The sequence below is a fragment of the Chelonia mydas genome, chromosome 6 (assembly GCF_015237465.2).
Source record: "Chelonia mydas isolate rCheMyd1 chromosome 6, rCheMyd1.pri.v2, whole genome shotgun sequence".
Lineage (NCBI taxonomy): Eukaryota > Metazoa > Chordata > Testudines > Cheloniidae > Chelonia > Chelonia mydas.
In genome coordinates this window covers 95,177,503-95,190,671 of record NC_051246.2, presented here as the reverse complement: position 1 = coordinate 95,190,671, position 13,169 = coordinate 95,177,503, and the positions used below count along the sequence as shown (strand labels likewise).

Genomic DNA, 13,169 nt, shown 5'->3' with positions numbered 1-13,169 from the left:
TGTTTAATGCCTGTCATCTGTCCATGGCTCCATGACAAAATCATGGGCTTAGCCATCACCATTGAAAGGCAGGTAGTAAATCAGTCATTGGAGTCACCTCAGTGGCATACGCTCCATGCACTTCTAATTTCAAGCAGTGATATTTATCAGCACTAATTTAAGGTTTTGACAATCATATCTGATTTTCTTTTCCTGAGCCCTAGGGTATTTAATAAGATTGACAATGAGTCTCTCTTATTTTGTCACTCATTACCTGTGGCTAATTTATCTCCTTGCTTGTTCAGAAACAGAAGACTAGACTTTAGCCATGTGAACCAATAATATTTTCGATCAGTCACTCGCAGTAGCTGTGTGCTAGACCTTATAACATTATATTTTTCTTCCTATATTCTGATGAAAGTTTCCAGATTAATAACATGGGAACTGAGGTCTTCTACAGAACAAAAACAGTATAGCCAGTAGCACTACAAGCTTCCCCTATGTTTCCCTGCCAGTGTGGTTCAGCCCTGACTTGGAGAGATCATTGTAGGGAGGAGAGAAGACAATTTTGATATAATTTAGAAATGAAGGAGACTCTGGAATTGAATTCAACCTTGATCTGTGTAAAATTGTTGGAGGGAAAGAGAAGAAAAGAAACGATAAAAAGTAAATAAACTGCAATCTGTGTATTTATAGATATATTTAGTATGGAGATGCTAATTACAGCAGTCACTGAAAGGGATAGCAATTAGTCATCTGCTTCATGGCTGGTCTTCATGTTTTTGTTATAATTTCTACAATTATAATATCTTTTCCATAACCAGCTATTTTATAGAGTGCTAGTTTTGCTTACTATACCCATGTTCTTAGAAAGGAAGAGGTTTAACTGAGAGCATAATTTAGACAAGAAGGCATTCATTAGATACATAGTTTGCAGTCCATATTATTTTCAGCTGCAACTGAAAAAAGATTAGTCTAAAAAAAATCAGCTACTGGCTGTTATCTATAGAATAATCCTCAGAAATTGCTTTTTTCATGGCCACTGTGTTTTTCTGCAGTTTTATATTACTAAGCTTCTAACAATTGCAGATGCTTTGCATTAGTTCTGTAAATTGATTCCTGTCCTTCTGTTTGTACAGTTTATCATTTCAAGGTTTTGACCTGGAATATTTCCCAGAAGTCATATTGCTTCTCGGCTTTATATTGTTGATGGGTGTCTCTATCCCAGGCTTTCGTACCCTAAGCCTGCAGAGAGAGGAAAATAGTGGTTAGTCTTCCTGATCTCATAAAACTGGGATCACAGCATTCCATTACCCATTGGTTTTGCGGATACATAGCACTCTTATGTCACCATGGTATATAGTAGGGATGGACTAACCACTGGGCAAAATAAGTAATCCTGAAACTTTGTCCTTCCCACTATAACACATACACGCTCACCCCACTGTAGTGCTGGCTTTCTCTATTCCTCTAGTCACAGGCCATACCTAAGCATTGCCAGACAGTAGTGATTTGTTTGCATCATAGCAAAGATAGGTTTTAAGAAGGGATGTAAAAGAGAATAAAGTGGGAAATTTGCCAATTTTGATGGAGAGTTCTTATCAAATATAAGGGACAGCATGGCAGAAAGCACAAAGGCACATGTGAGGAAAGTAGGCAAGCTGTGATCAAGGCAGACGTCATGGGCAGACCAAAGTCAGGGGATGATGTTTCAGTAAGAAATTAGATTTGAAGACAAGTTAGGACTAAATGGTGAAAGGCCTTATATGGTATAAAATTGGGGATGGGGGATGGAGAGAGAGTGGGGTGAAAAGATGGGAGTGAAGTGGTTTGAACAATGTGCCAGGAAGATGAGCCTAGAGACCACATTTTGAAAGAACATCTCAAGCACAGGGTGATAGCTGTTAACATTTTTATCTTCAGAAGAAAAGGAGTACTTGTGTACTTGTAAGGAGTACACCTTAGAGACTAACAAATTTATTTGTCCAGTTTTGGGCCCCACACTACAAGAAGGATGTGGAAAAATTGGAAAGAGTCCAGCGGAGGGCAACAAAAATGATTAGGGGACTGGAACACATGACTTATGAGGAGAGGCTGAGGGAACTGGGATTGTTTAGTCTACAGAAGAGAAGAATGAGGGGAGATTTGATAGCAGCTTTCAACTACCTGAAAGGGGGTTCCAAAGAGGATGGATCTAGACTATTCTCAGTGGTAGCGGATGACAGGACAAGGAGTAATGGTCTCAAGTTGCAGTGGGGGAGATTTAGGTTGGATATTAGGAAAAACTTTTTCACTAGGAGGGTGGTGAAACACTGGAATGCGTTACCTAGGGAAGTGGTGGAATCTCCTTCCTTAGAAGTTTTTAAGGTCAGGCTTGACAAAGCCCTGGCTGGGATGATTTAATTGGGGATCAGTCCTGCTTTGAGCAGGGGTTGGACTAGATGACCTCCTGAGGTCCCTTCCAACCCTGATATTCTATGATTCTATTTGAGCATAAGCTTTCATGAGCTACAGCTCACTTCATCGGATGCATGCAGTGGAAAATACAGTGGGGAGATTTTATATACACAGAGAACATGAAACAATGGGTGTTACCATACAAACTGTAACGGGAATGATCAGGTAAGGTGAGCTATTACCAGCAGGAGAGGGAAAAAAAATAAAAACCTTTTGTAGTGATAATCAAGGTGGGCCATTTCTAGCAGTTGACAAGAATGTGTGAGGAACAGTGGGGGTGGGGGGCGGAATAAACATGGGGAAATAGTTTTACTTTGTATAATGATACAATAATTAATTTGCAAACTGGACACCATTAAATTAGGCTTGAATAAAGACTGGGAGTGGATGTGTCATTACACAAAATAAAACTATTTCCCCATGTTTATTTTCCCTCCCTACTGTTCCTCACACATTCTTGTCAACTGCTGGAAATGGCCCACCTTGATTATCACTACAAAAGGTTGTTTTTCTCTCCTGCTGGTAATAGCTCACCTTACCTGATCAATCTTGTTACAGCGTGTATGGTAACACCCATTGTTTCATGTTCTCTGTGTATATAAAATCTCCCCGATGTATTTCCCACTGTAAGCATCCGATGAAGTGAGCTGTAGCTCACGAAAGCTTATGCTCAAATAAATGTGTTAGTCTCTAAGGTGCCACAAGTACTCCTTTTCTTTTTGCGGATACAGACTAACACGGCTGCTACTCTGAAACCTATTTTTATCTTAGTTACTTCAACTGTAGATTCAACTCTTAGTCATAGGTGTCTAATCCTTTTTAAATTTTTGCTGAACTTTTTGTCTCAATATCCTATGGCAACATATTCCACAGGTTAATTAATTATACATTGGATTAAAAGAGGATTTGTTTTATGTGTTTTAAATTTTTTGCCTCTGATTTTATCAGGAGCCTTCTAGTTCTTGTATTACTGGAAAGGCAAACAGAAACTGTCTACTGTTACATCTGTATAAGTCTATATACCAATTCCTTTGTACTGGTTACCAGCTGGTAGTGAAAATAATGTGCATTGCAAATCCCTGCTTTAAGACCTTCTTAGCTCTCTGGAAAAACACACCTGAAACATTCTATTAAGCCATTTTCATCTGTGGGGTGATGAAAAAAGAATAGACTTTTTTTTACTGTAAAATAAAAGTTTACTATATTTTTATCAACCAGAAAACTCAAAAGTGGCTGAACTCTGAAATCTGGTGTGTCAGTAATACTCTGCTAAATGGTTGAAATTAACAAAGACAGGAACATTTTGAAAATTGCATACTGAGGGCAGGTCTATGCCACAGATTTCTGCCAACAAAACTGTGTCAGCCACAGATGTGATGAGGAGTTATCTCTCATAAAATTGGGGGAACCGTGCCGCAGAAGCCCCTACTGTAGATACAGCTATGCTGGCAAAACTGCTCGTTTGCTAGTATAACTTGCTTTGCTCAGGTGTGGTGGAATATGCTATACTGGTAAGAGTTCCTGGTATAAGTATAAGCTGTGTCTACTCTAGGAGCACTTTGCTAGTATCATATACCTATATCTAATCTTGTAAAGTGTTCCCAATGTAGACGTGGCCTGAGTTTGTAGAAAATGTCATCAACTTTGCAAGTATGTAGTTCCAGAGAGATGCACTGTGTTTGCAGGAAGAGTGCTGGAAGTGTACTCTCTTTCTTACAAACCAAAGGAGACGTACTCGGCAGTGTTTCTATGCTCAGATACCACTCACTGTGTGTTTTCCCCTCGTATTCAGGTTTTTGCTGTAGAAGATTCTTAGTGTCTGAAACTTACTGCTCCCTGAAATCCATCTGAGTCTATCACTTCCTGCTGTTAATAAACCAAAACAAAAAAGCCCTAAAGTGTTGCCCATATATTTATTATCTTTCCCATTTTCTTTCTTTTTCTGCTCAGCTTGTAGTGCTCATGGTGTGGTAGACAGAATGGTTTACATGTTTCCCACGTTAGTGGGAAAGATGGAAAAATCATCATTTTATTTAACTCTTCCTTATTGCAGATTATTATTTTATTTTATTATTTATATTATGGTTGCCCCAAAAGGTTCCAACAAAGACTGGGCTAAACTCTATTCAAACACAGTGACATAGACTTTGTCCCAAATTGCTTACTGTCTAAATAGACAAGACAAAGAGTGGAATAAAAGAAATAGTATTATCTCCATTTGGGTAACAGACATGAAGATTAAGGGTGAAATTCTGGCCCGATTGAAATCAGTGGGACTAAGTGACTTTCAAGGTCACACAGGAAATATGTGGCAGAGCCCAGTTGAACCCAGATTTACTAAGTCCAGTGCCTTAACCACTATACCATTCCTCCCTCCTAAAAAATGAAATTAGCTTTAATGTGAAGAGACCAGTGAGACAAAGCCCTGAATGTATGAGCATTAGAAAATGGTCAGTTTTCAGAATGGTGAGAGGTAAATAGTGGTGTCCCTCGTGGATCTGTACTGGGACTAGTGCTGTTCAACATATTCATAAATGATGTGGAAAAAGGGGTAAACAACAGGATGGCAAAATTTGCAGGCAATACAAAATTACTCAAGAAAGTTAAATCCAAAGCAGACTGTGAAGCGTTACAAAGGGATCTCATAAAACTGGGTGACTGAGCAACAAAATGGCAGATGAAAATCAATGTTGATAAATGCAAAGTAATGCACACTGGAAAACATAATCCCCACTATACATACAAAATGATGGGGCCTAAATGAGCTGTTACCACTCACGAAAGAGATCTAGGAGTCATTGTGGATAGTTCTCTGAAAACATCCGCTCAATGTGCTGCAACAATCAAAAAAGCTAACAGAATGTTGGGAACCATTAAGCAAGGAAACAGAAAATATTGTAATGCTACTATATAAATCCAAGGTTTGCCCACACCTTGAATACTGCGTGCTGTTCTGGTTACCCCACCTCAAAAGAGATATATTAGAATTGGACAAGATACAGAGAAGGGCAACAAAAATGATTAGGGGTATGGGACAGCTTCTGTAGGAGGAGAGATTAAAAAGACAGAGACTTTCAACCTTGGAAAAGAGAAGACTAAGAGAGGATACGATAGAGGTCTCTCAAATCATGACTGGTGTGGAGAAAGTGAATAAGGAAGTGTTTTTTACTCCTTTACATAACTCAAGACCCAGGGTTCACCCAATGAAATTAATAGGCAGCAGGTTTAAAACAAACCAAAGGAAGTATTTCTTCACACAATGCACAGCAAACATGTGGAACTTGTTGCTAGAAGATGTTGTGAAGGCCAAAACTATAATAGCATTCAAAAAAGAATTAGATAAGTTCATGGAGAATAGGTCCATCAATGGATATTAGCCAAGATGGTCAGGGATGCAATCCTATGCTCTGGGTGTCCCTAGCCTCTTATTCCCAAAACCTGGGAGTGGATGACAGGGGATGGATCATTCGACGATTGTATGTTCTGTTCACTCCCTCTGAAGCACCTGGCATTAGCCAGTCAGAAGACAAGATACTGGGATAGATGGACCATTGGTCTGACCCAGTGTAGCTGTTCTTATGTTCTTAGGTCTTATGGGAGGAACTTGATATGTGTTTTATTTTTATTTTCCCCGGACAGCTGCAAAAAATGACATTGCAAAAATTTGTTTAATTTTACCAGCAGGCTCTCTGTAATAGCTTTTCTCTTTATTTGCCAAAAGAAATTGCATAATGAATTAGGCATTTCTAGTTTTCTTAGGAGATGAGCATTGTAAATGTTCAGAGAATAAATAGTACCATGACTGAGAGATTAGTGAAAAATGTGCTCTTCATGTTTCCTGCCAACCTCTCTCAGCCTCACGCTGGGGGAGGGGGGGCGCTGTGTTTCTATCCAAAACAGCCCTTAGGTTTTTCAATATTATCATTACTCCTTTGAATTGTCTAGCACCAAGGGGCCTCTTAATTTTATGTTCTGCAATGGGAGTCATATCACAGATTTGGGACTCCTTAGCTAACAAAACTGAATACATTGTAGTACTTACCTCTTGCTTTTCATCTGCAAAGCCCTTTTACAAACAACAAAGCCTCATAACCTTGCTATGAGGTAAGTAGTAGTATCCCCATTTCATTGATGTGCATCCAGTAGTAGTTAACTTATGACTAGCCTATGGTCACTGGGAGACAGCAGCAGAGCCAGGATTAGAATTCAAGAATTCCTGTCTTCAGTCTTGTGCTCAGATTGCTAGACTGTGCTTCTCTAATATGGTCTATGGAAATTTTCCAGATTTACCTGGGAGTGGAAGAGAAGAGGGTGTGCATTCAGAAAAGAAGTTTGTGGCAAATAATGATGGTTTCATACTTAGAAAGCCAACGCTGTATAATTCTTGAAAGAATTCTAGTTTCTTTGGTTCAGAAAAATGATAATTCAAGGATTTATTAAGGGCTAAGGAATCAAGATAGTGATTTTACTTTCACTTTTGGAAATTGAAGGATTCTACATTAAAGAGTGAAGACTTGTTCCTTGGTACATGGCTCCCAGATGGGAGCTGCTAAGTTATTACAGTACCGTTTGTAAAAAGTACACTAAGCATATTTATAACAAACTGCCCGGTATGCCCAGTGTTCTGACACTTTCGTGATGCATGCGTGGACAGTACAAGAATGACATTTTGTAGAACTAGAAGCCTGATGACTGATTCTGTTTCATGACTTGGTGCCTCTGCCTCTTGTCAAATCCTTATCATCCAATTAGTGTTCTTTTTACCAATGGATAATTACTAGATGCTGCATCTAGTTCATATTTACTTTGGGGCTTTGTGCCATATCATGCACTCAAGCTAAGTTTGTGGAACTACCCAGAACCAAGAATTTAAAAAATTACACATGCACGCCTAAAGTGCATATACATTAATTCTGATGTCATAAAAACACTGGGGACAATACAATTTTTTCCTCTAGAATGTTCCACTAAGAAGGGTATTTTCTTTGGGGATTTTCTGGGTTTTTTCCCCTTATTAAAAAAACTACAAAATTAAATGCAAACGAAGTGTAAATACAATATAAAGGGCACATAATTACAATTCTTAAATGTCAGGTAAAGTAGAAGTTAAGGCTTCCTCTGTGTAACAAAGCTGACTCAGGCAGGTTAATCATGGATGGACTTAAAAAATCTGTTTTTCTTGACCAATAAGCACTTATATTACTCTCTGTGTTGATAAATGTATACTATAGTATGTTGCTGTATGAGCACCATCATTACTTGCATTTTCTGACTTTAAAATTTTAAATGTGTAACCAAAATGTTGTATTTAACATAGCTTTTTGCACGTAGTACTATGTCAGGCAAGTATGTACAAATTCTGACTGTGAAGAACAGCACAATAGTGAGATTACTGTAATATAATATGATTTAGCACACCAGCTAAACTGACCATGGTCAAACTTATGGTAGCTGCCCCTAGCAAATCTATGTACACTACTAGCTATTGATAGTATTTCTTTGCAGGTGGTTGATTGGTCCCTCACACTCCTTTGTTCTTTCCTTTCCAGCATTTATGAGAAGAATGATTCCTTTCGATTTAAATACAACCAAGGAAGATCCCATTAGTATTACTATCAATGAAATGAAGTCACACGCAGAAAAAGAGAAACACTAGAGCAGCTAAAAAATTATGCAAAAACATGGCAGCTTTACTTACTGGAGGTTCAATTCTGCTCCATTGTTTTAAAACAATAATTCTGTCTGCAATCAAGCACAGCTGCACTTATAGGAGTGATGCAGCTTCAGTAACTCATCAATTGCCAAATATTGACTGAAAGTTCATCATAGTTGTTTCAGGGGAGTGAGCCTTTTTAAACCTGAAGATAACGGTATGTATCACATCTGCCAAAGGGTTTCATGGCATAAAGCTTTGTCCTCTTTGCATTCGTTTCTGTAGTTCGCCTGACTAAAGTTCATTCTTGCTTATAGCATACATGGATTCTAAAGATTACTATCTGAAAAACTAGTACACAAACTTTTACTATGAGCAAAATTACAGGTGTAAGGAACTTTGGTTGACACTTAAATTTAGGCATCATTTAATAATGATTAATAATCAAGAAACAATTACTAGAAATTACTTTTGTCCCAATACATTATAAGAGGCTTTATAATATGTTGCAGCGAAATGTATACATGATTTTAGGTATTTCAGTTTATAAAAACCATGTAACAGGTCATTAACTGCTAGAAAAGAATCCAATCAGCAAAGTTTAAAACTTAGAACCAAATTTCCCCAAAGTTGGAGGGAATTTAGATCATAGTTTGGTGCAGCCTATCTCTGTTGTCGGGGTTTAGAATTATTTCTAAAATATAATATCTTATAATCCGATGGTATGGCAAGAAGGCATTATTATCTAATGGTTAGAGCAAGAGAATGGCAGTCAGAAGACTGGTTCTCAGCTCTTCTCCTAAGTCACTGTGTGACTTTTTGCAAATAACTTAACCTCTCTGTGCCTCAGTTTCCTCACCTGCAAAATGACCTGATGATGCCGATCTTTGTTAAGCACTTTGAAAACCTTCAATGAAAGGTGATATATGAGCATGAAACATTGTTCATTTTTAAAAGCAACTTCTAATAACCATTTAGTTATTCTTTTTATTTTATATTAAGTATTTTGAAATTTCACCTTAATTTTAAAATGTTACTGATTATTCATAATTCTGGATGTCCTCCTTGCTTCTGATGATCCCATTCCATTCAAATCTGATACATTTCCTAGCTTACTAAAGTCCCCAACAAACCACTATTGTAGCATTTTCCACTATCTCAAGAATCTTAAATGTTTGCACAAGTCCTGGTTCAGTTTTATGATACATGCCTATCTTTAGTGTTCCAGGTTGAGTCACCACTAAAGTGCCTTACTGGCCAGACACACCAGGGAGTATCAGAGTAATATGAATTACATTGCAATGGTTCATTTATGTCAGCCTTTTCTTGTATAGAGAGCCCTCTCCTTCTTTGAAAGACTGTGGCACTTTTACCAGCAATGTCAGTAGAGATGGAACCTTTAGTAGCAGTTTCCAGGTCATTATGTGCCAACTAAGGAACAGGCAGGCAGTGCTTTTAAGGAGTTTACTGCAGACAGATTCTGCTCACAGCTGGGACAGTGGGGAGTCTGTTGGAGCAAGCCCTTTATACTCAGCATTGTTCCAAGCATACCGTATTGCTGAGAGTATTAACAGCATAGACTCCGCAGAAAGGGAAATGAGAAGATACACTCGATTATTGCTTTGCATTAATTTTATGTGCGTATTTTAACTTCTTTGTATGAAAACAGCTATTGACTATTTTTCTTATGTCTCATAAAAGATTGGTTTAGCCTTTCTGAAGATATTCTCTTTGCCTTCTAGATGTGCATAGTGTAGGCTGTAGCTGTGCTGGCATTAGCCCTTTACAGATTGCGGGCGCATTTCCTACCTCGAAGGCCCAGAAAAGCATAACAGGTCATCCATCTCTTCCAATCCCAATGGCTGTGTCAGAGCCAGAATAAAAAAAACTACACAAAAGAACCCTCTCTACTAGTGAAAATAAGGTTAATGAAAACTTGTTTCTGTCATAGAGTAGGAAGGAGCATGGACATCATGAAATATGGGATTAACTCAGTCCATAGTTGCCCTAAACTAAACCAACTGTAAAAGTATTCAGCATTTGTAATTTATTTTTTTAGTTAAATCAGGTAACAGCTGGAAATTGGTGTTTAAAACACTTCAGCCAGTTTGCCTGGTGAAATGTTGGAAAATCAGAAAATAAGATATTCACAGTTTCCAGAGTTTATGGTGCATACAGATAATGGTTAAAAGAAATATAGGACGGTCAATTTAAAATAAAAACTGTTGTTTTGCAACACAGTAAATTGTGACCTTAAAATAGACCACATTGCAAGATCTTTTTTAAAAGAACCCCCTACAGTTTGAATTGCTGGATAGATAGATGTGTATCAACCACCTTTTACTGAATCTGGAACAACTTCCATGGTAAATGCCTGTTTGTAAGTGGACTAGGCTGAAACCTGGCAACTGAGAGCCTCATTTCAGAAGCAAAATTATTATTTTTGTAAAAATAAAAATCTCTTTGCTTTTCCTAAGGAATGTGAAAAAAGCTGGATATTCATTGCTTCTGGCTCTCTTGGCTTGTATTTATTATTTCTTACTTGTGTTTACTAAAAGTGGTTTAGTTAGTTTTAATAATTGTGTTTTTCCATTCTCTGACTACTACATTTAAGCAGTCTAAACTCCAGGACATGCTTTCAAAATGCTCTATAAATACATTCACACAATAGAATGAAAATGACTATAGGGTGAATTATACTGGCTTTAAAACTCCTTAAATATGTTAATTCTTTACAAATTGGGCCATGTGATATCTTCTCCCAAGCAATTTTATTTCCTTTTTGTAATTTACCAAGAGGGTTGGGAGAAAGAAATTAAACCACAAAAACATTAAAGGAACTTTTTAATGGGTTGGTGTAAGCTTTCCAAACCCAGGAAATTCTTTCCTAAACTTACCCTCTTGGCACTGCAGCCCAGATAATGTATAACATCGGCCTGAATTCTGCCTTAGATAGAGGATCATATTTCATGCAATACCTCAGTTGTAATACAGTGAATTAATTTCCTTCCTAATGAGGGTTAAAGTCTCTTTCCTGACACTATTTAAAAATGTCCTTTTGTGGTTTAATAAATGATAGTTTTTCATCTTGGCAAAAATATTATTCCTCCTGACCAGTTTCTGATTCTAAAGTAGAAAATCAGATTGTTCATTTGAAACATTTTGTGCATTCACTATCCTAAAATTACTAGCCATTTCATTCATCATAGATCCTCTGTATATTATTTAATTCATTAATGGTCTAATCCTTGCACACATGAGCGCTTTCAGTATGCAAGAAAAACACCACATGTTGTGGTATCCAAGCATCTTCAGTTGAATTACTTCAGTTTTACATTGTCCCGCAGTTCTCTAGAGCTTCATCTGGAAGCTTATATATTTTCAAGCTTTGGCAGCCATGTAATCCAGTGATGCCTGCTTAATGGTAAACTTTCTTCTACTTGAATGGGCAAGTCAGACTCCTAGTACACCTATATTTAAAAGCCTTGCCTATTGGATGTAATCATTAATTAGTCAAACAGCTGATTTTTATTCTCAAATTAGGTTCTTCTAGAAACAACTGCAAAGAAAAAAATAGAGCTAGGCACAGAGCACCATGTCTCCCTCTTGTGGAGGGAAGAGTAGAGAGGGCAGGGATAGATCGCCACATGGAGAAGCAATGCAGCCTTTTTTCTCCTCAAATTTTTCATGGAAATGAGAGGTTTCAGCAGGAACGGTACTGAAGTTTTGTGCATTCATCCATCACCCACATCTCTACTCCTCCTTCCAGCTTTTCCTCAAAACAGATTTGAATGGATTAGAATACCCAGGCCCTAAGAAAATACAGTCATCTTGTTCCCTACAGTCCTCTTTTGGGTGGGAGAGTGTTTGTTCTCACATCTCATGTTTTTCTCGTGGACATGTTTCCACAACATGGCCTGTTAAGTGACCCTGCACTAGATCAGGGTTTCTCAAAGCCGGTCCGCCGCTTGTTCAGGGCAAGCCCCTGGCGGGCCGGACCGGTTTGTTTACCTGCCGCGTCTGCAGGTTCGCCTGATCGCGGCTCGTACTGGCCGTGGTTCGCCGCTCCAAGCCAATGGGGGCTGCGGGAAGGGCAACCAGCACATTCCTCTGCCCGCATCGCTTCCCGTAGCCCCCATTGGCCTGGAGCGGCGAACCACGGCCAGTGGGAGCCGTGATCGGCCGAACCTGCAGACACGGGAGGTAAACAAACCAGTCCAGCGCGCCAGGGGCTTTCCCTGAACAAGCGGCGGACTGGCTTTGAGAACCACTGCACTAGATAACTGTGTTTCCCTGGAAAAACTGGCTTTTCTGCATGAAAATGACAATATTTTGGCCCAGCAGTGTATTCAGGTATTTTTATAACAATGATCTTAGTCTTTATTCCTAAAGGAAAAAATGGAGAAATTTTCACATCTGTAGCTGTTGCAAGAATGTAGCCATAGGCTTAAATTGCCTCTTTTTGTGTCCTCTGCTTTGTGTGTTGTAAACAAGAGAGTTAAATCTTACCCCATTTTTGTAAAACTCTGACCCTTTGGTCTACAAGTCTATCATCTATAGTGTTAGTAACCTTGTCCCCTCTCAACTGGGCCCTGTTCTGACCCCACAGGTGCAATTCTCAATGAAGTCTATAGGAGCTGCACCCATGTGTCTAGGGGCATAGGCAGGTCCAAATGAGTATAATGTTGCAAGAACAAATTCCTGTGTCTTTTAATCTGGTGGAGGTGCTGATGATGAAGAAGATATGATAAAAAAAAAAAATTTAGAACCAAGGATGATATGGAGGAGAAGGGTCCCTCTTCAGGGAATAGTTGTGCCATTTTATCTGAGATCTGTTCACCAGGATGAATTTCCAGGTGTTGCATATTTTTGCTATTGTGTTTAGCTCTTATCAGCATTTAAACAGAACAGTAATTCAATGAGTAACACCCATGGATTAACAATGAATCTTCAGAACACCTTCATCATTAATTCAAAAATCTCTACGGGGATTTGAGCACATTTTCATGCAACAATTGTGGGTTTGAACTTTACTGCATTACTGTGTGGAGGCATAAATCAATTTTTAAAACTTAGCAAA

General features: G+C 38.5%; 1 protein-coding gene across 4 annotated transcripts in view; it reads left to right on the top strand.

The window, feature by feature from the left end:
- Positions 1 to 12,122, top strand: part of CEP128 (centrosomal protein 128) — a 428,984-nt gene extending 416,862 nt beyond the window's left edge. Inside the window, exon 23 of one of the 4 annotated variants that reach the window (XM_043548663.1) lies at positions 7,986 to 12,122. In XM_043548663.1, coding sequence (XP_043404598.1) covers positions 7,986 to 8,092 — 107 coding nt within the window. In that variant the 3' untranslated portion in view covers positions 8,093 to 12,122. The remainder of the gene's footprint in view (positions 1 to 7,985) is intronic. The other 3 variants (XM_043548662.1, XM_037900795.2, XM_043548660.1) reach the window with 3 other exon arrangements.
- Positions 12,123 to 13,169: the final 1,047 nt, after the last annotated feature.